Below are 25,083 nucleotides of genomic sequence, written 5' to 3' on the forward strand. Positions count from 1 at the left end.
CTCGAAAACACTTGCTTGCCTTATTTGATCTACATTTAGTTTTTTTTTTCTGTACTGGCCAATGAATAATTGTGATCGTGCTAAATGCAGTATAACAAACATTCCGCATTTGTCTGCGGGTGTTGCCATGTTTTCTACAAGTGGAAACCGAGGATAGAGCAGATATTGCGTCATTGATAGGTGACAATGACAAGGGACGAGCCATTATTTAAAACTGGAATTTCTCTGGATTTAAAAATCCTTGGGAACTTTTGGAATAATGCAAGTACACAACTGCATCTGTCACGCTTATATCCAAGGAAGACGGAGATGATTGAAAGGCAACACGGTTGTTTAATAAATAACTCAGAAACATAGCCAGCAGGTAAGACAGCGTGCAATGCACAAAATACCGGACACTAGACAGAACACAGGCAGGAACTTAAATACAAAGTGGCAATTAACTAAACAATTAGCAGCTGTGATGAATGCGATTAGTGTCTATGGTGACTGATCAGTGGCCGGAAACACAGACAAGGAAACACATGTGAGCAATGAAAACAAACTAAAAGTCTATGAACTGAATATAACTGAACATAATGGTGACATTACTCCCCCCTCCGGCAAGGCGCGACCTTGCACAGTAACAGAACAGAGGGAGAGCCGGTGGGGGTTCTGGAGGTGGATGAGGTGATGGAGAGAGGCTGGAGTGACAGGATGGTGAAGGGATGACAACGATTCCCTGCCAGAGCTGATGAAAGGAGCCTAGTGGCGCAGACCCAGAGCAGTCAAGTGCCGACAGTCCACGATGGAGTAGAGGGAGGAGACCAGGTGGTGAAGAGGCTGACGACAACTGGGGAACGACCGACGGAGACTCGGCAAATGGATCCATCGGCGCAGACAGAGAGGTGGAGAGACGGAGTGCAGCGGACAGACCGCAAGTCCATGGCGGAGGCAGAGTGATTACTGACCAAGGGGGAGCCGGCAGGACGAGGGAACCCGATGGAGCCGTAAGTCTGAGGGTCTCCGGTGGAGCTGAAGGTGGGAGGAGCCAAGACAGAGCTGACAGGCCGAGATGGAGCAAAGAGGACCGAGGCCAAAGGCAGAGCCACAGGATCCTCTTGCACGGGCACTGCAGGTGGATGCAAGACCTGTGACTCGACGTCACAGGGACTCCCCGGAGATGGCACAGGGCTGTAGAGATCCAGCAGAGGCGGGGCTGAAGGACTGGCTGAGCTTCGCGGTGCCACCATACTTGACTGGCCGACAGTAGGGTTAACACAGTCATTGGAGCTGTCCGAAAACAGTGAAGATGAAGGTACCGTGTGGGATAGGGCGGGAATTGATGTTTCCTCATTGAAGTCAATCAGCCATTCCTCATTTTCCATTAATACAATTCCCTCGTCCGCTGATGTCGTGGGCTCACACCCCTGGTCAGACTCATGTTGGAGCTCCTCCTCCAGCGCGATGGTCAGCTCTGTCCTCTTCTCCTCGGGCTCAGCAGGCAGTAGCTCTTCATCTGCGGGGCAACATAGCCAGCATGCAACACACAAACAATACCGGACACTAAACAGAACACAGGCAGGAACTTAAATACACAGTGGCAATTAACTAAACAATTAGCAGCTGTGATGAATGTGATTAGTATCCATGGTGACTGATCAGTGGCATGAAACAGACAAGGAAACACATGTGAGGAATGAAAACAAACTAAAAGTCTATGAACTGAATATAACTGAACATAATGGTGACAGTGTCACGTTTTGGGTTTTGTTTCTTGTTCTTGTCACTGTCATGTGATCCTGCCAAGTGTCTTGTCATTGGTTAATCGTTGTTAATCGACTGTTCACGTCATGCCTGCCGAGCCTGAGACAGCTATTTTTTGTGTGGGCAGCACACACATCGGTTCCAGCCCACGAGCCCTCACCCAAGTTGGCCGCCACGCCTAAGATTTCATCTCCGGCCAAGATGGCCGCCACCACGCCTGAGAGGTCCGTCTCCGGCCAAGTTGGCCGCCGCCTCGCCAGAGTCTTGTCCTAAGAAAATTTTGGGGAGGGGCAGTAGGTACCTGATTAAGGCCTCAGAGGCCCTGTCGCCCTGGACCCCTGAGCTGCCGGTGCCGCCCTGGCCCAGAGCTATGCTGGCGTCGCCCTGGCTTCCTGCACTACTAGGTCCGCCCACGCTACACGGCCCAGGTCAGCCCACGCCATGTCCTGGTCCCGTTCCCCTGCATGGGCCTGGCCCTCCATCCCTCCCCCAAGACCGCCTCCACTCTACCACCCTGACCTATTGTTTTTTGGTTTTGTTGGGCGTCGGGAGCTGCCCATAGAGGGGGGCTATGTCACGTTTTGGGTTTTGTTTCTTGTCATTGTCATGTTTCTGTGTCTTGTCATGTGATTCCCTGTTTGTCATGTGGTCCTGCCATGTGTCTTGTCATTGGTTAATCGTCTGATCATTGTTCACAGGTGTTCCTTGTCTTGTAATTAGCCTGTGTATTGTAAGCCTGTAAGCCCTCATGTTTTCCCTGTGTCTGTCAAGTATTGATTGTTTCATGTGCTACTGTTGGTAGCCCTGTCATTGTTCTTGTTCTCGTTTTTAGTTGAGTTCCATGTCTCGTCATGCCTTTGTTTTATATTTGATCAAGTTTTGGAATTAAAGTTGCACTTGGGTTCTCACATCAACTTGCCTCAGTAGGATTCATTACAGCAAGTGGTTTTTGATTATTTTATTACAAATCTCTTACATATTTTGCCTTTAAAAATAAATCCTTTGCAACATTCTAAATATATTTACTGTCACTTTTGATCAGTTTAATCCATCCTTGCTTAAGTATATTTTTCCCAATTCTTACTGACCCCAAATGTTTGAACAGTGTATACTACATCTGAAAAAAGAGAAAAAAACTGATACTTAAACATGACTATGAATTCTCCCGAGCTATTAAAAAGCTGAGAAACAGTATTAGAGATCTCCATAACAATTGCATAACCTGTTACACAGCTTCAAATCTAGTCACTTGCCCACTGAACACAAGCTCTATCTGATATCTTAAAATTATGATTTTTATTTTGTTTATGATAACGAAGCAATATTTGAAGGCCTTCTTTATTTTCATGCTACTTATAAAGAAAGCAGCCTAATTTTGACACCTCCTATATCAATGTGGCAAACCTCAGGTGGCCATCTGCAGTCTTTCATGTATACCTGCAAAGAAGTCTATCTGTATTTGAGTCAAACTGGAATTCTATGCACGTCTGCTGAGCTAAAGAATGAATTCATCACACAATTAAAAACTAAACACATTTTGCAAGACTGACCATGCAGCAGGGCTTTTAACCGGTTCCCTACAGGACCCTGACACTTCCTACTGAGATAAAGAGCCACACACACACAAAATATTTTCTTATCAGGCTGAATGTCTGTACACCAGACTACACTTCCTTTGTGATTATTACACAACACTGATTAGTCCACAACACTGTATATTCCATGATAACGAGGAAGCTTTGCTTTGCATTGCTTTGCAATGTTATAAATGAACTGGTACTTTTTAATCCATCAGGCTGTCGTTTTCTATGTCATTAGCCTAGTTTCATTCTCAGATGCCACAGCCACACTGCTCATCTAGCATCTGATGTAAATTCACATATTAATGGTGGGTATTGTGGGAATCAGTTCACCAAAAAGATTTGTTCAGTGGCCCTTTCTGCAAGTTCAGATTCATTCACAAATTAAACATTCCATTAATGGATTCAAATTGGCGCAGATCCAGAAATACTCAGTCATTCATATTTTTACAAAATACTCAAACAATCTTTTCAAGCACATGATGAGGTTTCAAGCACACAATGATGAAGTTTAATTTGTCATAATCTCAAGTCCCAGAAGTACTATGATAAAAGTGTACCACTACCATTCATATAGTATGTATTATGTAAACTAGTGTCAACATAATTGAACACGGTTAACTGACATGCATCGCCATGTCTTTTTACTATACATAAGTCAAGCCACATAGCATGTTACACAGGAATAAGAAAAAAAAGGAAATTAACTTTCATTTAGCAAAATTCATCAATTCTATACAAATTAAATTTCAGCTGCAAAGCAGCTCTGCCGAAGACAATTGTGTTGAGCTCAGGGCTGTGTTTCCCAAAAGCATCGTAAGCCTAAGTTTATCGTAGAGACCATTGGTGGCAATTGTTCAACGATCAATTTAGGCTTATGATGCTTTTGGGAAACGCAGCCCAGTTTTGTTCAGTTCAGTTCAATAATAGTGTCAATGTTGCATAGAGACTGTCAATAATTTTCATACAAACAGCTAGTCAAACTGTATTTCAGTTCAACTATCTGACAATAAATTGATCACAAAAGTACTATATGACAATATTTTACAGTTGCTGGACATATAATGTCGTAAAACATTCAAACTTTTGATTTTGCATTATTTCACAAATAATTCACCGAATGCACTAAAAAAAATGTCAAGCTGAAAGCCAAAAGTCTGTATCCCAGGTTTCATTTGTTACCCCAGCAAATTAGTCAACCAACGAAGGAATCACCAACCAAGCAGTTCACCTTAGCAACTGCAAAGCAACATGCTTAAAAACACTTGATAACCACCCACAAACCTGGTCTCATCCTATTGGTGGTATACAGTTGGCCACACCACAAATGTTAACCACATTTTATTAAATAAAGTCTTATATTGTAGGCTAACTAAAATTCCATGCAAACCTTTGAAGCTCCCAAATGAGGGCATACAGAATGTAGCCTTGATAAAAAGCTGGAAAAAAGAAAAACACACTTAATTCCAAAAATAAAAATGATCAAAAAGCTGATTTTATCTTTCAAATAAAACATTTCCACTAATTATTATTAGGCAGAGATAAAAGTAAACAGATCCCAGAATACCATGAGCAGGAATTTAGCTATTGATAGTGCCAGGCTCTTATCCCCCTCCCCCTCTATTCTGGAATGTGCCATGTGGAGCAATTAGTGTAATGTTTGAACTTCTCAATAATCATTATTTGTCTTTATATGCACGTTATTTTAAACATTTTAAGCTTACTGTTGTCTTGATAAATTTCATAGTATATTATATAATAACACACACTGACCACATCTGCACATCTGATGCACACTTTACTTTGGAATGGGAGTGGTGATTGGCAGTAAAGAGTAAAGTGTGTTTGACTCAGACCTATCGGTGTATGACATCAAAGTATATGGAGCCATCTGCTCTCTAATCACTCTCGCTGTACTTTGATGTCATACACTGAGCACAGCGCCCCTTCAAGTCAAACACACCTAAGCAATACAACTAATAATAATAATAATAATTTGTTATATTTATATAGCGCTTTTCTGGGTACTCAAAGCGCTTTACATGGAACGGGGAATCTCCTCAACCACCACCAATGTGCAGCATCCACCTGCATGATGCGACGGCAGCCATAATGCGCCAGAACGCCCACCACACACCAGCTTATTGGTGGAGAGGAGACAGGGTTATGAAGCCAATCAGTATGGGGATGATTAGGGGGCCATGATGGATAGAGGCCAATGGGCAAATTTGGCCAGGATGCCAGGGTTACACCCCTACTCTTTTTCGAAGGACATCCTGGGATTTCCCAGGGGTGCATTTCCCAAAAGCAACTATGGTCGCAAGTTCCGTCATTACCAATACAGTTCAACAGAACTTGTGACCACAGTTGGCTAAAGATGCTTTTGAGAAATACACTCCAGACTGATATATCATGTGATTGCTGATATATCATGTAAGTGCTCTTACTTTTGTCACGTCTTGTTTTGGTTCATGTTTCATGTCAGTCATGTTTCATGTCTTGTCATGTGATTCCCTGTGTTAGTCATGTGATCCTGTCATGTGTTTCCCATGCGATTGTATCATGTCATTGGTTCATTGTTTCATTGTTCACAGGTGTCCCTTGTCTTGTCATTAGTCTTGTGTATTTAAGCCCTCATGTTTGCCACGTATCTGTGTTCTGTAATGAGGTGTCCACTGGAGGCAAGTTGCAGAACCCAAGTGCAGTACTTATTTCAAAAATAAGGTCAGACATTAAACAAAGGCATGGTGTGGCATGGTATGAAACTCAAGACTTAAACATAAACATGGACTTTCCAACAGTGGTTACACAAACAATACTTGACTAGGACACGTGGCATGATACAATCACATGGGGAACACATGGCAGAATCAGATGACTAACACAGGGAATAACATAACATGACAAGACATGAAACATGACTGACATGAAACATGAACCAAAACAAGACGTGACAACTTTATCTATGTTTATTTTTTTTAATTTAGCAACAAATTTCTGAGTTGCCAAACAAAGTTATTCATAAAGTTATCCTATATAATCCAAATTGCATTTCCATAAATTCTCAGTTGTGAAAAACTCTAAAGTTGTGCATGAAAGTTTGTGGACTTCATTGATCAGACTATCAAACAACTGACACAAACTCAAAGATACAAATCAGATACATTTTAAGAAGTGCTGTGCTTAGTTCAGACAAACATATCAAAAAGCCAGGCAAATGTAAACTGTGTCACATAAAGTTGCGTATTTATAAACATGCAATTTTAAGATGCAATCTGGATGGAAATCTGCTTACTGAGATCATACCCCGTTCTCAAGCTCTCAGCTTTTAACACCACTCAACGCACATCATGAAAATATTCAAACACACCAAAGATGTTTTAGAACAACCTTGACGGTCCCACATTCAAGTGACAGAGCTTCCAGATGTGAATCAGAAAAGGAGAGAGCCCTATAGGAAACCAAAAAGGAGATCTCTTTAATATCTCATACATTTCTCCTAGACACCTATGAGATTATATTGAAAGCAAATGGAGACTGAAAGCTTCTGCTCCTCACATTTCTCTATAAGTCCATTGTAAGACTTGAGAAATTATAAAATGCCGGGCAGTCTGGTTGAGGAATGACCACTCCACGAGAAGATAAAGGATGTTTCAGGATATTAACATTTGAACTCTCTCTTGTGAAATTAGCATTCGAGACGCAAGTCTCACCTCAGTATCATCCTAATCTACATCTCTTTCCCTAGTCTTCCACCGTTCCACCATTCCTTTTCTCTCTTATGCTGAGGTTACCTGAATTCACCCAAAAATCTATATGGTTTAATGTGAACAATTATCATACAATATTATACATGTTTGGTATGATTTGAAATGTCTCAGTGCGACTTGTACAAAGGTCTCATTCTCACGGAAGTAAACCAAAAAGGTAATAAGGTGTGGAAAGTTTAAAGATATCTTGTTAATTGCTGTGGGTGTGCCCCCATGTAAATCAACGTCTGTTTCCAGTAAGTCTGGGACGGTGATTAATGCAAATTCCCATTGTGAACTCATTTTTACATTTGAAAAAAGGTTTCTGCCTTGGTCTGAGTATTTAGGGAGATGCTGTAGAGGGTTCAGGGCGCGATTTGTAGCTCAAATCAGCCCGTGATGCTGAAGACACTCAGCATCATGTATTTTCTAATGTCAGGTTCACATAATTTCACTTCATTCCAGAGCATTGGATGTTTTGTATTAAGTATCTTTGAACTGATTATGTAATTGGCATGATACATTTACCTGACATAATAAATTGTTACATTTGGACTTATTCTGACTTACTCTGAAATGATTAACTTTAGTAGACTTCATTGTATCCATTGCTACTGCAAATCTGCGTCAGATTAGTAACGGACTAACGTCCAGTTTTGAGTGAAGCATTGGACACACCAACTGCAATTTTAGAGTTCCGGCTAATATTTGGCACTAATTCAAGTGTACTTGGGATGTAAAGACAAAAAGGGAATTTCCGTTTAGGACAGCAAAATGCTGCTCGACCAACCTAAATAGGGTGAGTCTTACCTCTGTTTAATGTAATGTTAGTTAAGTGTACGTGGGAAACCATGGCTTGACCAAACCAAAGCTACTATCAGAGAAGTAATATTGGTCAGCTTATATCTGTAGTAGTGGTCATGACCTCTGTCTAAAGAAAACGTTACTTTAATTCAAGTGTATACAACCAAGGGGGCTATACAAAAATAAGCGTGAATGCTACTGTCTAAGGTTAGCCAATTACCTCTGTTTAGTGACCCAAAACTGATGAGTTTGTGATCGTGGGCCCACATAATATGAACAGCCGGAGTGAGGACCCTGTGCGACTTTGGCACTCGAGTGAATGAGGATAATAAGAGTAAAGAGTTAAATAGAATAATCAAATGTGCTGCTAAACTATTATATAAATGACCAATAACTAATTGGCATTCTAACCTAAATTCGAGGTCGTGATAAAATGGAGTCAGATAAAAGCTTAATTGGAATCAAATTACTTTGCCACGCGGAAAAGACAGTAACACGCAGTAAACCTTCACCTGCCTATCGGAAACTGTCGTTGGACCGATTGGGCAGGCCTTACACTATAAATTATAAAATGTCCCTACCGTACAAATATCACCAAAATAGGTTGCCTGAGAAATCACACCTGTCTCTGTGACAGGGACGTTGATGTTTAGTCAATCAGAAGACTTTGAGATGCTCTTGGTCTGTCAGTCATTTAAGGTGTCCTGCTTTTTTGACATATCTTTGGATAGCAGGATTTTGAAGAAAGGGTGGTCTAATTCATTGGCTCACTTAAGTTAGTGCAACAGCTAACATTCACTTGCAGCATCATTAAATGAAACATAATGAGAATTAATCTTCTTGTTGTTCCAAACCTTTCCTTTTAAAGTATTATCAGTGTTTGTTTGTTTTTTATTAAAATAGGTTTTACACATAAATTAACAGACAGCACTTTTGACAAATACTGTATGATTAAAAAAGTATGTTCACTCAGATCAAGTAAAAAAATTATTTCAGCCACCAAGTAATCACCTATCTAAAATAAGCTATTTTAATCAGTTTGGAGCAGGTTGCCACTTCATGGGAGCCACCATGTTGAGATCCCATGACTAATATATATAGACTAATATAATGCACATGAATAATATGATGTTCACATGAACCAAACAGCATTTCATAATAAGTACACAAATCTTTGGGACTGATCAGTAAGGTACATCCAAATTGTCAGATGAGCTGAACAGAACATGTCCGTCGTGTATAATTCTGATGATCAGATTAGGTGTTATGAAGGGGACTCTATTTTGGACCCTTCCCTACAGGGTCCAAAATTACCTGTCAGCGGGGCCACGCCAAATAAGGAAATATGACATTTCACCGTGTGGCGGTGATTAATCACGCTTGTAGTGACTTACTTTGTACAGATACCTTTGGTCAGGCCTGACTGATCACAGTTGAAAAATAACACACAGGAAGTCTCTGAGCTGGCATTTTCTCTGTCACAGTTTGATTTGTCAATCTGTCAAATAAATATGGCTTCAGAAGAGTGGTAGAGAGTGAAACACTAAATTTGCACTACACTGGGGTTCATCCAAAATAAAAGAAGATAAAAATAAGACTGACTTGTATAGATTTATGGTTACCACGCAAATTGAGTTATTATCGTCTGACTATACTGATTATACTGACTTGAAGAAAAGATTTTTCCTCTAGCATCAAGTCATAATCATCACTGAACGAGTACTGGTTCTTTACCATGTCTGAACTACTGCTAGAAAGATATCTCAGATCTTGTTTAAAACATTTGAGACTCTTGTAAGCAGTTCTGGTAGATCCCAGGAATAGACTCTGAATCTAATAACTAGACAGCTCTGAGAAATCTTTTGGCTTCAAAATACGCCTTTTAACACAGGAAATAATTTGAACCCACAAGGATACCAGAAAGGGACAGTTTCACAGAGAAAAATCCACCCACAAGATTTATGCTGGTAATACAAAACCAGACATTTATCCGCCTAGAATAGCAGTCCCAACACACACAAAAAATAGCATAAATATCACTTTTGAATGTTTTTCCCCATAGTCTTCCATTGTAAGTGTGTTTTACTGTTAACACAAATTTTGCTTGTTTTTAAAAAATCAACAAGCCGCAAATAATTTTCAGTGGTAATCGGCAGCAGAATCTACAAAACCGTATAGGTATGACAAACCTGTGCAGAACAGTAATTACTGGGGGTACATGGTCTTCTAACAAATAGCAGTAATTGCAGCTTACAGTATAAAGGCCGCCACAGTACAAATATACATATAGTCTATAATCCAAAGGGTTCATATTCAGAAGTAAACAGTGTGATTCCCAGCAGGCTTCACCTTCATGTGTGACTCATTCTGTTATCAAATGAATGTCTATCACTCTGTGCTCAGCTTGATCCTGCAGAAAGCCTGCAATAAAACTTCAACTTCATAATTATGAGAACAGTTAAACATTCACTTTCATTAAGCTAACATATAAACCATGGCTTATTCCAACTGATATGACCCACGCTAAGTTGTCAAAACAAATAAATGATTGAACTTGCCACAATGCCACCAAATTAACAGGTAGCTACACTCATTTAAGATTTCTCTTTTAAAGGGGTCCTATTATGCCCTTTGACGAAGTCTTGATTTTGTTTTTGGGGCATACTAGAATATGTTTTCATGCTTGATTTTACATTATTACAGCACCTCTCTCCCCAGTCTGTCTCGAACGCTCCATCTAGGTCCTGTTTCGATGAAGCCCCTCCTTCCAAAAATATGAAATGTGCAGTGATTGGTTAGCTGGACCAATGTGTCATGATTGGCAGGGAAATGTCCCACCCCTCTACAACTGCGAGTTCTGCTCTAGTGTAAATATTACGGATGGCGTCATTTTCAAACCAATTCGAGCCCGATTCAGACCCTGACAATGTTAATGAACAAGAGGATCATGCAAAATGGATTTCTTTGCAAGCATGGATTTCACAGGACTTTTCAGAGTGGTATGTTTTTTGAACGAGCTGTAATTGTAGTTCTTGAAAAGTAGATTCTGTTATAAATAAAATATCTCTCTTTGGAAAGGACTTTGAGCTTTGTAACCTTGCAGATCTCTGTTATGCTTTAACAGCAACATTACACAATAGCTAAACTTGAAAAAGTGGAAAAGCATAATAGAACCTTTAGGAATTTAACCTTTCGTTTAAAAATGAACTGCAGCCAGTAGCCCATATATAAAAACCTCTGTTAAAACCATAAAAACGGTTAAAAAAAGGTCTTTTTGACTCTCCTGGTGATGAAAATGACCATATATAGAGCCAAGAATAAATTTTCGCTGACAATATTTAGGCAAACATGTCGTGTGTCACGCGTTTTCTGTAGGATGTTTACAATTAATCAGAACTAACTATCAGTATCAGTAAACAACAGGATATTTTGTAACACAGGAAATAAAATAGTGCTGGATGAATTTACCTAAAATCCATTTAAACAAAATCTGTCTGTCATTCTGTTATTTGATAGCGATGAAGAAGGTATACTTTCAACACCTGCTCGTGCGATTGTAGGTAAAAAGACTACACGACATAAAAGATATCTCATAATTAAAGTGTACTCATTTTACGTGTCCAATAAACTATAATAATATTTCCTTGTTTCTTTATAGTCTCTCTAGACATCATCTATAAGTCGAGGCTAAAGTTATAACGCAGCCAATAAAATGCCAAGACTAGACTATTGGAGAGTCATATTTGCTATAGCAGCATTTTTTTTGACAGCGGTGTCAAAAGAGCCAAGCGTCTGCTCTGGCAAGACCTGTCTCATTACATTGAGTAGTTTTCACAGTGCACGCCTCAGCCTCTCAAGATTTAGGCCTTTACAGATTTTTATCAACATTAGGAGATGCAGCTACGCTTCCTGTCCTGAGGACTGGTGTCAGATCTGACTTAGGAGGTAACAAAACGGTAAACCTGTAGTTTGTTAACCATTTTATGGGAAGAAATTAGGCTAGTATGACCTTTGTTTAACAGAAAGCACACAATGAAGTACACTTTTAAAATCATTCTCATCTGAGCTGCTTGACTAATGATGAAAATTTGGGAGATGGATCAATTACATTGTGCTTTAAAAAAATAAAAATAAAAAAGTAAAGTAAAAATTTCCCAGATAATTACTGGTTGTATGATAATCATGATTACAGACTACATAAATCATTAATGTAAAAAAAAAAAAAACACACACAGCATAGTCTTTCTCTATATGAATTAAATATACATTGATTCTTATTAAAGCTACTAAAATTATTCAGTTAAGAACAGTGGAGGATTTTCTCTTTGTCTTTTGTTGTTTGATTAATTAGTGACACAGACAGTATATTAGGCTACTGTCACTTTAAGACCTAATGCACAGATTTTCTCACGGCTGTTTGCATTCACTAAGAAATAACCGACTGTGTTTACGTAAATATTCACCATGCCTGGCATTTTGACATAATTTTGTTAGTATTTGACAGTTTTGGCTCATACCTGATGTCTAGTATAGGCTACTTTCCTTGTCCATGTGTTCTGCTCCATCTCGGAGTGAGTGCACAGAAAGCCGCCTGGAGAACAGCGCATTCTCTTGCAGCACAATAATCATTTTAGCAAGATTATTGTGTTTTCACAATAGTTGGAATTTTTTTAACTAAAAATCGATTTATCACACAGCCCTACTACAGTTTTTGGCAAAGGGATAGTATGGTCTGTCCTTTAGTGGTGGGGATTTTTCAGTAACTCTGAAAATCTGAAAAGTCTGAGTCATTAAATCATTGGCTAAATTAGAAATCGCATACTTCCCTACTATATAGTAAGCGAAAAACAATAGGCCTCTGTGGCAAATAATTCAAAGAGTAGGCGAAAAGTACCCGGATGACCTTCTACTTCCGACGAGATTCTGAAGTATGCATGCACCATCGACACTTTACTATCCCATGAGGCCACAGGAGAGGATTTGTGAATGGCAGTGAAGCGATGTAGTAACTGACACTGGTAGGTCACATGATAATGACAGCATGGGAATTACTGTCCAGATTACATTCATACTACACACATATTTCATACTAGGTCATGAATTACTTATTCAAAATAAGTACCTACACAGAGAGTATGTGATTTCGGACACAGCCATTCAATGAGCTGGTTGGTTCAAAAACACTAATTCGTTCAGAAGCGATACAAGTTGCTATAGCTGTGTCCCAGTTCAGAGGCTGCATCCTTCGAAGGATGCAAAACAAACAACGCCTTTGAAGGCCATGAAGGAGTGTTAAATTGGAAAGTCTAGCCTATGGAGTGCTATTCTTGTCGCCTTGCAACTGTGACAGCTGCCATTGATGAGTGGCAGTAATGTTTACTGGACTTTTGTGAAAGTTATATTAAACTGTCTGAAAACAAAAGAGGGTTCACAAACTGTCTATATATGTTCACCATTGTCCATTTCTGTATATAATAAAATATAAACTATATATATTAATAATCACATCTTAATAATATATATATATATGTTATTAAGATGTGATTATTAATATAGTTTATATTTTATTATATACAGAAATATAAACTATATATATTAATAATCACATCTTAATAATATATATATATATATATTAATAATCACATCTTAGTAAGATATAAGTCAACATTTGAAACGCTTTAAAGTTTTTTGTTTGTTTACATTTTACATTTGTATCATTAGATATTTGAGAAAGTGAAACTCAGTACTTGTTTAAAAGTGTAATTCGGCAATTTCTCTCAAAAAATTCAGTTGTAACTGGAGTGCAATGAATTCTGGGGTAGGCAAGGCTGCGAAGGATCCATCTGCCACATTTGAAGGAGCCTTCGAATTGGGGCAGCCTTCGTCACGCAATGGGCCTTCAAATAAAACATTCGAAGGATGCAGCCTCTGAATTAGGACTTTTAATCGTTTATTCAAACCATTCATTCAAAACAACAATTGATTCCTGAATGAAACACCATGCGCTTTGCTTTTGCTTTTTGTTGACAGAGCAAACTTTCAATATTGTGTCCAAAATGTGAGTTACTCTATATTAACTCCTTTTTTTGTTATTGCACTTGTATGAAAACTATATCACACTAATAATCATGCTGTTTATATCAACATGGATTTGAAATAGCAGCACTTTTGCTTGTGTGATTTAAATATGGCATAGTCTACTGTATTTTCCCCCCAAATAAAATAATTTTAACAATATGCTGCTTCGAACACCACATTGTTTTTCAAAGGGCTTTTTTATTCACTTTTTAGACTCTAGCTCAAACAGAAGCAGTCAGCTCAAAAGATGCACCAACTTTCCCTTCCCTGTTAGCACATAATTATCATAGCAACTGGATTACAGCTTTTGCTCCAGAGAATATGGCGACCTGGATTAATGACACGTGAAAGCAATCTCCAGACCCAACCGCGTCTAACCCACAAGGGCATGCTCAGCCCTGCACCTAATAAACATCCCATACCAATGAGGATGCACAGGGCTTGAGCAAGCCCCTTCAGGCTGTAAATCCAACAAATTTAGTTCTTGCAGTCCCATGCCTGCTCACAGAGAACCTGCAAGAGCTGACAAATCTAGCTGATAGGATCTGAACATGACAACAGAAGCCATCTAGCAAGTGCAGTGATGTGTGGAACATACAAGGAGGAATAGGAAGAAGAATTTCAAAGGTGACCTGAAAAAGCGCTTTACACTTTGCGAAAGATGGGCGATGGCATCTCAGTATTGATCTGAGCCCATGCAGACGCTGACAGTAATTGTATGTCTCTGTGTTGACTATAATGAATAAATATAATGCAAAAGAGTGTTATTGTGCCAAGAGGATGTCATCACTTTCTTCGCGTGAGTAATAATGGCCCATTAGTGCAGCTGCAGGTTACTCATTACTGTGATTGTCTGGGAAATGAGGAGCTTGTGAATCTATTTGTACTCTAATTGTTGAGGGGGAGCGGAGGACCTCGGCTGTTCCGAGCACTGAATGTTTGTCCTTCCATAAGAACAATTGGAGATTTTTCTAGGTCTCATTACATTAGCTTGAAAACCCTAACCACAACTTAACACACATTCAGGCGCACACGCAATTAGACTGTTTTAATATAGATGATGTGATGTGTTAATAGAAAATATTAGTAAAAACGAACAAAAAAATGTTACACAGAAAAAACGTTCTATACGTGTACCTAATTAGCGTAAATGCTTTAAGTCCCCCTGTGGTGAAAATCAAGTTTTTAATGTTGTTTATATGTCTGTGTGGTGTTTTTAATATGCTTTAAGACAAACCATGTGCAAATTCATAAGTCAACACCATTGCTTAGTATTTTCTTTTTAAAACTGCGGTGAACCAAAGGCAGTCTCAAAAACGCGGTTTGAAATCGCTGGTGTTTCTGACGTCACAAACTACCTTGTAACCAATCCCGTCAAAGTGCCGGTGGGCTTTAGCATATCATTAACATGAACTAGCAGGGGAGTCTCGAGAGATGCAAGGTATATTTTTCTGTCGATATGAAAAATTGGGCAGATTTAGCAATATAGCTTGAGTATGATGTATATTACGATGTTATGATGAACTATATGCCTTTCTCCACTGACGTTCTCAGTTGTTCAAAGCGTTTCTAAGAATACTGAGGCAGCGGTCAGACTCTGAGATGGCGAACGGCAACATGGTTCTTGTAACATCAACACATTATTTGCTGTTTGATAACATAGTTAAGCAAAAGCCTATAATCATATTAATTACCGTTATGTGTCCGACGTTGTAAAGAGCTATACCATTGTGTAGCGTTTACCTCAGTAAGTTGGCCAAGTGGATCTCTGAGCTGGCGTGAGTGGGTGGAGGCGGGGCTAATTTGCATATTCATACTTCTGCATAATGAAGCACTAAATGAAGCAAGGGGTGTAGAGTTACATTCAAGCTATTTTAAGGCATGAAGAATTTTTTCACAAGAAAAAACATTTAAATATGTAATTTTGGGGACAGATTTATTGACTACAGGGGGACTTTAAGTATTATACTTCTTTTTTTAACTGTTCCCACAACATTTGTGCTACACTTAATATTCAACAATATTATTGATTTGACTGCACTGACACTATTGGATGAGAACTGAACTGAGATAGACGATGATGGCATCACTGTTGTCTGCAGAACTACTTTATAGATTAAATGAATTGATGATTTTTACAACGAAACTGAATCAACACTGAACAGACTTCAGCTGAACAATAACATTATTTTCTTTTAGAGCTGCTGTACAGCTGAAATGAATTCTGTTCAAATCATTGAATGATCTTCCCGTTGATCACTGTAAAGCTGCTGAAACAATCTGTAATGTATAAAGCGCTATATAAATAAAGGTAACTTGACTTGACAGACCAGGGCTGAGTGCTTTTCAGAACTGAATTGAGAAAGCCTTTTAAATTCCAGTTCACTTCGTGAATTTGTATTGAGATGGCAAATAGGGTTTGAATGTAAGGAAGTAGAATTACAATAAATTGAAATTTAAACAGTTTAACTAATTTAGAAAAGCAATTTTTACATCATGTTGGTTTGACAAAGCATTGTTTGAAAGTTTTGAAAAATAAAATGGATGGATGGAAGGATGAATAGTAGATAGGTAGATAGATCCTAAATTCTGCAAAACCTTGCTACAAACATGAATGTTACACTTCGATACTGTTGAAAACAATTAGATTTCAATTTTGGATCTTACAGTATGTAAGGAATATTACAATGCCAAAATAGACCCTCCACCATAATGTGCACTAAAACTTTGTAAAATGTCTTTTTACCTTTATGCCAGTAAACGATAAAACTATGAAATCAGTGTTGGGTAGAAAAACAGAAAATCGTTTTAATGCTTTTGTGTTCCTAATTATAAACTAGCTGTCTAGGTGTTTTTTTGTTTTAATTTTTTTTTTTTACTGCAAACTAAGAGTCTGTTTCTGTAAACATGTGCAGATCGTTTGCGGTGACTTTAATCTCAGAACCTGTGTGCAGTTGGCTTAGTTAATTGCATCTCATTTCACAGATTGCAAATTCGTGACTGCCCAGAAACTCCATTTGGTTATAATGTCAGGGGACCTGGCAACTTTAATTAGTGCTAAAATAAAAAGAGGCAGAGAGAGGTCCTGTAGAGAGGCAGAGCTATGAAAGAACAAGGAAGGATGGTGAAAAGAACGAGTCAGGGTTTTTTTCCATATAAGGGGGCTTCATCATCTGAACAACATCATTTAAATTTATGTGATGCCTTTGGGTATAAAATCCGTGAGGATTGCACCCAAATAAAACCCTGTTGAGTCTGAAATTGATCTTAATTGTGGAGTTTTATGGTTGGTCAGTTATCATAAGATTAGCATCTTTAATTAAAAACAACCCATTTTACTTACGCAATAGGTTGTTTTCCTGAGTGAAATGTGGAAAAATTGAGTGGGACTTGATTTAACTAATGGGAAATTGATTGGCTCTTGAAAAGTGGCCATTACATACCATCTGGAATAAAGGTGCGTTCACACCATTACGAGATTGCGATTGACCGTTGAAGACAATCAATCCAGAGTGAGAGACAGAAGAAGAGAAGAGTCTCTCTCCCCATCAACTCTTACAGTGTCTGTTGTTCCACTCTGACATGATTGACCTTTCAGGCTCCTGCGATGTGCCCACACTGCTCCATGCCAGGCTGAAAAGGCCACACCATGCCTGAGAAACCAGGCTGCCATATTACCAACCAATATCAACTGCATGCTCACTATAAAAAATTGCACAATTTCTTTGCGCTACTGCACTAATCTGGATGATTAGATTATGGAATACTGTGAGTGCAGCAAGTTTCAAGTGTGAAGGTGGCATTTAAACACAGCAAAAAATCACAGTGATCCATCTTAACTGAAATAAACAGAGCTGGGTATCAGGATGAAATTTTCATACAGTCACCACTTAGCACATGCGCTTCAGAGAGCAAAAGCGTCTGTTGTCAGAAGAGATTTATTTGCGTCTCATGGTGTATCTTTAGAGAAGAAATGCGAAGCAGCATTTTGAAAGCACAGAGAGAGAGAGCCAGCGATGGATTTATGTTTCATTTGGGCATTGGTTCTCTGTCACATACAGGCTGCGAACTCCCAGAATGAGCTGGCTGATTCTGCAGAGATGAATCATATAGGATGGTCTCGCAGGTTTGGGGTACAAGTCTGAATTTCTGAATGTTTCCTCTTTCAAAACTTTCTTCAGCTGTTCCTCACATTCAGTATTAATTGTTTACTCAGAAATTGGCAATTTTCATTCATTACAATAGATTGAACCATATAAACAGGCCAAGCACCTAATTAACTTGATCCATTTGCTTGGCAACTGTTTAATGAATGACTGCCAAAACTGAGATTTTTATGATAACAGAGCAAAACAGATATGGACACAGTCAGTTGTGTTAAAGATAATTAATGGACTAACGTAAGATCAGCAAGTAGCCGAAGGTGACGATAAAGCTATTTTATATGCCATTTACAAGAACAGCATTCGCAGGCTCTAAAAAGACACGTGTCTTTTATTCACATGCACTTATAAAAGTGAAAGTCTGCATTTTTTCACCATATTAAGCCATAATTATACTTAGCAAACAACTAAAATAACTTTTTAATAGCTTGCTTGTCCAGACTGGCACTGTCAGATTTATAGATGGGAATGCTCGACGGCTCGGCTCGGCTTTATGATACCTCATTTAAAGTTCATTACAGCGCAGCTTCTACATCATTTAAACGGGAATACAGAATCTGAAAAAAGAGAGCTGTGGTCACAGAGACTGTTCAAAATAGAATTTTAGGCTTGCCATTTTGTCATATTGACAATCTCTTTGTTGTGCATTTGAATGTGTATAAACCATGTTGGGTGATGATAAGTTAATTATAAGTTAACACTGTCACATTAATAATATCACTGAGTGACACGCAGAGGGGCCACAGGCAATGAAACCCAATTAGTGCATTTTCTGACAGAGTAAATATATCTATTTAAAATCGTATGTGTAGTATATTAATCTTTACAGGTACAGAAATGGCTAAAATACCTTCTAAAAAAAAATATAAAGTCTATATAAAAAAACTGCATTTCAGACAGGAGTAAGGGCATAATAGATTTCTAGGAGTCTAGTAAAAGGGACTTAGATTTAAAGGCACCACAGAATTCATAATGCACAGATCTCTTTTGTAGACACTGTATTCTCACAGTGGACTGATCATAACCATTGGAGTGATTGATTGGCTTCTGTGGTTAAAATAATTTCTCATTCAGCTGGTCCAGAATTAGTAACACATCAGTATATGTCAGAGGAAAAATATTACATTTTAGTTTACTTTTAGGTGGGGTATGTGATTCTCTTTTGTGTCCATTTTTTCAAAATCACTTGAAATCCTATTCCTAACCCACTACAGCCACTGAGTTAGAAGCACTGAAATGAAAATTAAGCAATTTAATCATCTGTGGAACGGGCAGGATTCAAAAAACTCCAGCCAATCATTTCCAAGACCACCTAGAATCATTGGACAGTAAGTTCGTCAATCAAACGGTTGTACCCCATCCCCCTCCCATCCATTGCGTGTCCATGTTCTTTGAATGGGTGGAGTCAGGGCCAGCGTTGGAGGAAAGAAGGTAGGACCATTTGAGTTGTGTATTTTCAAAATCTGCCAGCCGTTTTGCAAATCCCATACCCTTTAAGTATTGTTTCAGGGGTCCAAAATTGGTTGGCACAAATGTCAGTTTGTATGTGAATGCTCCAACTGAACTCAAACCACTTTAAATCAAACCGGACTGAGAACTTGACTCTCTGAAGGGAGTCTGTGCATTGTGGACAAAAACTTTCACACTAATATTCACCTAATAATGATGATTGTAGATCCCCAAAGCAAGTTTTTTTATAGAAAGTAAACTGAAAACTAATCACAGAATGGACAAAAATAGGATTTGAGTCTACTTTTTTAAGGGCAGGGACATTTTGAGTGCAAATAGAACTGGGTTCACGTTTTAGAGCTACTTAAATGGGTCTCAAGCTATACTGCTCAAAGACTTAAAGTAGCATAAAAGTAAAGAAATAATATGTCTGAAATATATTACAGTTGAAGCCTACACTGTAAAAAATGATGTACTTTTTCGAAGTAAATAAAACAAACATTATTGGAGTATTTATTGGAATCTATTTTAGTCTTTCTTCAAAATGTCTTCTTTAATTCAAATTTACTTCTTGCTATTTCTTTGTAATTGACATTAGCGTCAAAATTGACATTTTTTCCAGTTCATTTCAACATATTTACATTAATAATTATTAGAAGTAGTAGTAGTAGCAGCAGCAGTAGCAGTATAGTATTATTAGTTAGATCTGAGCCCACTTTTCGAAGAGTGTGAAAACAATTTTGGTCTAGGCTACTTAAAGAGGTCTGAGTGGACTCAAGTGTGAAAACACCCTCAGACTACGTGTTACACTTCATCATTACCTTCATTAGAAGCAACAGAGCGGCAAATGAATTCCACGAATTAGTTTATGAGAGAGAGGGAGGCGCGTTACCTCTTGCGCTTTGGAGACTGCCTTTTGTCCATAATCACCGGCACGCAGTTGGTCAGTTCAGTCCAGTCTGCGTGCAAACCGCAACTCCAGCCCGTGGAGAACCTTGAGAAGAGCCAGGACTCCTGCTTACCGGGCCGGTGGCACGTGCATTTTTTCTGTCCCGCTTTACAGTCGCACGGCTGCTCCAAGCGAATATTCCTGACCAGGTGCCTGCCAAAGGTGGTTCCTCCTGTCTTTTGAATGTGCAGAAACACTATCACATCATCTCCCCTGATGTTGAAATCGACATCGCGTGTCAGATCGCGCTCTGTGAAGTTGAATTTGGACGCACATTTAGGTGGGCTGTCTTCCTCTGGGTCCAACTCCCGGTACAGGTCATCGGTGGTCGGGTCTGGAGTGGGCAGGGCACCGATCCTCAAGAGTTTCTCTCCTGTCCTGAAATGGCAAGCATGACCGCCTGCCGGACAAATATACTGGTACCCAATCATGACAAAAATAATGGCTAAAATTGGGATGAAAATCCATTTGTTGGGTTTATCATTCATTTTAACACAAGGAAATTGTTCATGCAGTTAGTGTGAATCATGATCTGCTCTCCAGGTCTTCTCCCAGGACGTTCGTGTGGGATCCAGCCCAAAAGCCCCATGCCACATGTTGATATGGTAAAAAGATGCGCGAAAGTGTGTCATCCAAGTCTTCACATCAAACTCTCACAAAGTTGTGAAGATAGTGTAAGTCACCAAACATAGGCTAATAAATTGCATAACCAAATGCTATTCAAGAACCGAACATCGTGGTATTAAGTATAAGACTGAACTAACGTCTGGTCGCTCTGTGCAAATGAAACGATTCGATGTGTCTCGTTGGTCTGTTTTATTCTGCGGAATCTCCACGCACTCGCGACGAGTCTGTGTTTTCCATCCATCCCGCGACGCGCATCAGCGGGATGATGCGAATGATGTCAACGAGACGCGAGCGCCTGTCGTGCCAGTAGACTACGAGCTCTTTCGTAGCACGCGAACAGTTTCATCTGCACCTGGTCCCACTCCAGTGCTCAGGTATATTCAGCAATAAAGTGCCACCAGTACTGAGAGAATTCACTGTGCACATTTTATTATTTTCTTCACAGTTCTTTGCACTGTGCAATCTTTATGCCGTCTTTGGGGAAAATAGGCTACTAAAGGAATGCTGCGGGAATTTAATCATAATTTGAAGCCAATCCTATTTGATCGAGAAGCATGTATATAATCAAACAGATACTACTGTCTATACTTAATTTTTTTTAATTTTTTTTATTTTATGCTGCTTAATTTGAGCATGTTCAATATACTACATATAGTCTACATATTGTCAGCGTTTATTGTTAATTTGTAGAATCTCTTGGTCTGTACATCCAGGAAGGAAAATTACAATGAATTTTGTCATGATTGGGCACTTTGCATGTGCATGTGAATAATTGTCAAATTCGATTTTGGTCCTATATCTTTGCAGATTAATGTAATATTTAGATTTATCTACCAACATTTACTTTTTTGTCATTTCATTTTTAACAATAGGTAGGCTATCATTTGGTAATAACTGGGGATATTGATTCTTCATACATCACCTATGTAATTTAAAACGTTTTTTTTTTTTTTTTCTTCTTACAGCATATTTCACCTTTTTTTCCCCTACAAATTTGCTATAGGCATGCAGTATTTTATAGTCGATTTTTTTTAGATTAATTGTATTTTACATGTTGGTTTAACCATTTACTTTTGCCAGGAATATATATCTGTACTCGGGCAAATTCACTTTTTTTCTTATGCAGCGCCCCCCTTGGTTTATTAATGACAGTGCGAGCTGAATACTATTGTTGAGATCTGAAGAAGAAAATATTGCAAAATATGTTTGCACACACAATGAATTTGTTTCAGAGAGAGAAGAAGCCTCCAGTACACGGAGACAACAACACAGATAGTAAAAATAAAAAATAAAGATAGGCCTATATGTAATTCCAATCGAAACATATTTTTTCTTAATCCTTACAATTAAGGCTATATCTGAAAGTTGTAGCCAAATGGGCTTTGTGATTTATTTTAAGAGAAATTAATGAGATGTAACATGTAGCTATATCAATATTTTAGGTTAAATGAATCAAACTGGGGGAAACATCAACATGAACTTAACGTTCAGGAGCTCTGCCGTTACATCCCATTGCTAGTTGTCCATGAAAATGCCTGAACAACCAACTCCTGCATATAACTTCTAAAACATGCTAATCCTGTAAGATAATTTACTGCTATAATAACTAAGATTCACTTTTTTTTAGAATATTAAGCCTATCAGTCGCTGAAATGTTGACGCGTTTTTACTCAAGCGGAATGAATGTGTCGCTTTCCCATATGTGGAAGAGGGAATTAAAGATGAGGACCCCCTCAATGGCGGCGTCCTGTGAAACAGTCGGGTAATACAGCGGCTCAGTGTCCGATGAATTAGGTGTGTTTTTAAAATATATTCATTGTGTATATCACAGAGGCATGTCGCGGTTTATTGTTGTTGAAAAATGTGTTGTTTTTAGTCCAGAAAGAAACGCTAATAGTGGTTGAACAGTTTTTGATCATGTATGTCTTTATGCTTCCACCCCATCTTTATTGTTTCTTCATTCGTAAGAATGACCAGTCACAATCAAAGTCTATTACATCTGATTTGCATAAATTGTATGAAACGGGTAGTGATGCTGATGTCCGTGAAAGAATGCAACAATTATGCATCTAACTGACACATAACGTTACATTGTAGGTATACGTGGCGTTTTACTGGACAGATTAGACTTGCTGTGTCTTTAACTGAAAAATTATAATTTCCCATTTTTTGCTCCAGTGAATTATGGAATTTATTTTCTGTTGAGACATTTTATTGTCTGTTGTCACGTTATGTTGTCATGCAAAAAATATTTTGTTTAACCAACATTTACTCTAGTGAGGGTTTGTTGTCTTATTAGATATTATAGAGTTGTTAAAATTGGAACCTGCTGTTTATTGAACCTGCAGTGATTTGAAAATATCTGAAATTTGAAATTTAGAAACTTGAAGCACTAAACAATTAATTAATAGTAGTTCTTATGACAATTTTTCCTTAATTTTATGTTGTAGGCTATTGACATTTCTAGCTATTCTGAAAAGTATGCAACTTATCCATCAATCATTGTGTAATGGACCAATGTATCTTAATGTTATTGATTAAAGTTATAATAGTGTTATCTTTAATGTACTTTTAGCAGTGTCTGATCATGAGGGTGGTCTTTATTTTGCTGGTCTTGCTGAGGTTCCAGCATGTGCACTCAGCATCTAAAGGAGTCATCGCCAGTCTTCAGGCCAAATGGGCCATGACCCCTCTCCTGCTGGAAACAAGGTGGGCTGGAATTGTAATTGTTATTCTGTAATTCAGTATCTCACTACTAGCTACTCTTCCTTTTTAAATGGCTGACTTCATGCATAAAAAACAATGTCTGTTTATTGAACTTTGTTCAATGTCAAGATTTTAGCTTAAAATTATGTTATGGAAAGTGAATATTTTAGCTCCTTTAGCTAGTTACCATTTCTTCTCTTTTGACAAAATGTGACATGCATTTTCAATGTAAATATTCCATGTGGTCTCTAAATTATTATGGAATTATAACGATTGTAGGTATAAGAATTATACAAAATTAGAATATATTTTAAAAAATTGTTTCAGATTGTGCTATAAGTCGGCATGAAACGTAAGGTGTAATAGTCTTTTCTTCCCTATTGGAATGTATATGCACGTAAAAATGGCTTCTCGAATAAGATAAAAGCTAAGGCAGGTCTTGATTTTGTCCATTGGGAATTGAATGGATTGTTGGATGATGGATGGTTGTGGTTTGCCATTGCTGTGATCTCATGTGACTGACAGGTTGTCCCGCCCTCACGCTAGTAAACACGTGATTAAAGAATACAAGGGGTCATAAATTTAAACTAAATGATGTGCATGGATAAATCATTTATATTATAAATGCTGAAACATTCCATAAAAAAATAAGAATTGTCCATTTTGATTTCTTGGTGACTTTAATAGCTTTGAATTAGATCAACACAGAGCATTTTTAATCTTGATCTCTTTGTCAGAAAATATTTATTTACTTTTAGTATGCATTATTGTGCTTCATGCTTGTCTTGTGTCTTAGTTGTTTTGTAAACCTAATTTTGTGCAGCGAGTTCATCCGAGAGGATGGTGACGAGAAGTTCTGGCAGTTTGTCGATACTGTGAAGGAATTAACTGTTTACAAAAACGGAGGTAATGACTGACTTTTTGTTTTCTCTGCAATGATTCATAATTCACTGAGTGGTTGGTGTGCATGATGGTGTTTTGTTGAATTACACATGGATTGGAAATAATGCAGATATTTACTTTCCTGTCTTTAGAGTCTGTCCGGTCATATTACAACCTGATCATCAAGAAAGCTGGACAATTTTTGACGGATCTTCAGGTCAACCTGCTGAAGCTGTCTCTGTCTCTCAGGACTTACTCACCAGCTGTACATGCTTTCCAACAAGTGAGTTCTTTTCTGGATATAATAATGATTTCAGACAAATACAACTGCTTGACTAGAGTATACCACC

The 25,083-nt window shown here is 38.3% G+C and overlaps 2 protein-coding genes across 2 annotated transcripts in view; one reads left to right on the forward strand and one right to left on the reverse strand.

The window, feature by feature from the left end:
* Positions 1 to 21,371, reverse strand: part of hs6st3b (heparan sulfate 6-O-sulfotransferase 3b) — a 74,323-nt gene extending 52,952 nt beyond the window's left edge. Inside the window, exon 1 of the mRNA XM_084121499.1 lies at positions 20,462 to 21,371. Within this exon, the coding sequence (XP_083977625.1) occupies positions 20,462 to 21,006 (545 nt within the window). The 5' untranslated portion in view covers positions 21,007 to 21,371. The remainder of the gene's footprint in view (positions 1 to 20,461) is intronic.
* A 1,454-nt stretch (positions 21,372 to 22,825) lies between these two features.
* The window catches only part of uggt2 (UDP-glucose glycoprotein glucosyltransferase 2), a 31,878-nt gene continuing 29,620 nt past the window's right edge, over positions 22,826 to 25,083 (forward strand). Inside the window, exons 1-4 of the mRNA XM_084121337.1 lie at positions 22,826 to 22,939; positions 23,721 to 23,854; positions 24,675 to 24,757; positions 24,886 to 25,016. Coding sequence (XP_083977463.1) covers positions 23,733 to 23,854; positions 24,675 to 24,757; positions 24,886 to 25,016 — 336 coding nt within the window. The 5' untranslated portion in view covers positions 22,826 to 22,939; positions 23,721 to 23,732. The remainder of the gene's footprint in view (positions 22,940 to 23,720; positions 23,855 to 24,674; positions 24,758 to 24,885; positions 25,017 to 25,083) is intronic.

Source organism: Abramis brama, assembly GCF_963993115.1.
Source record: "Abramis brama genome assembly, chromosome: 8".
Taxonomy (NCBI): Eukaryota; Metazoa; Chordata; class Actinopteri; order Cypriniformes; family Leuciscidae; genus Abramis; species Abramis brama.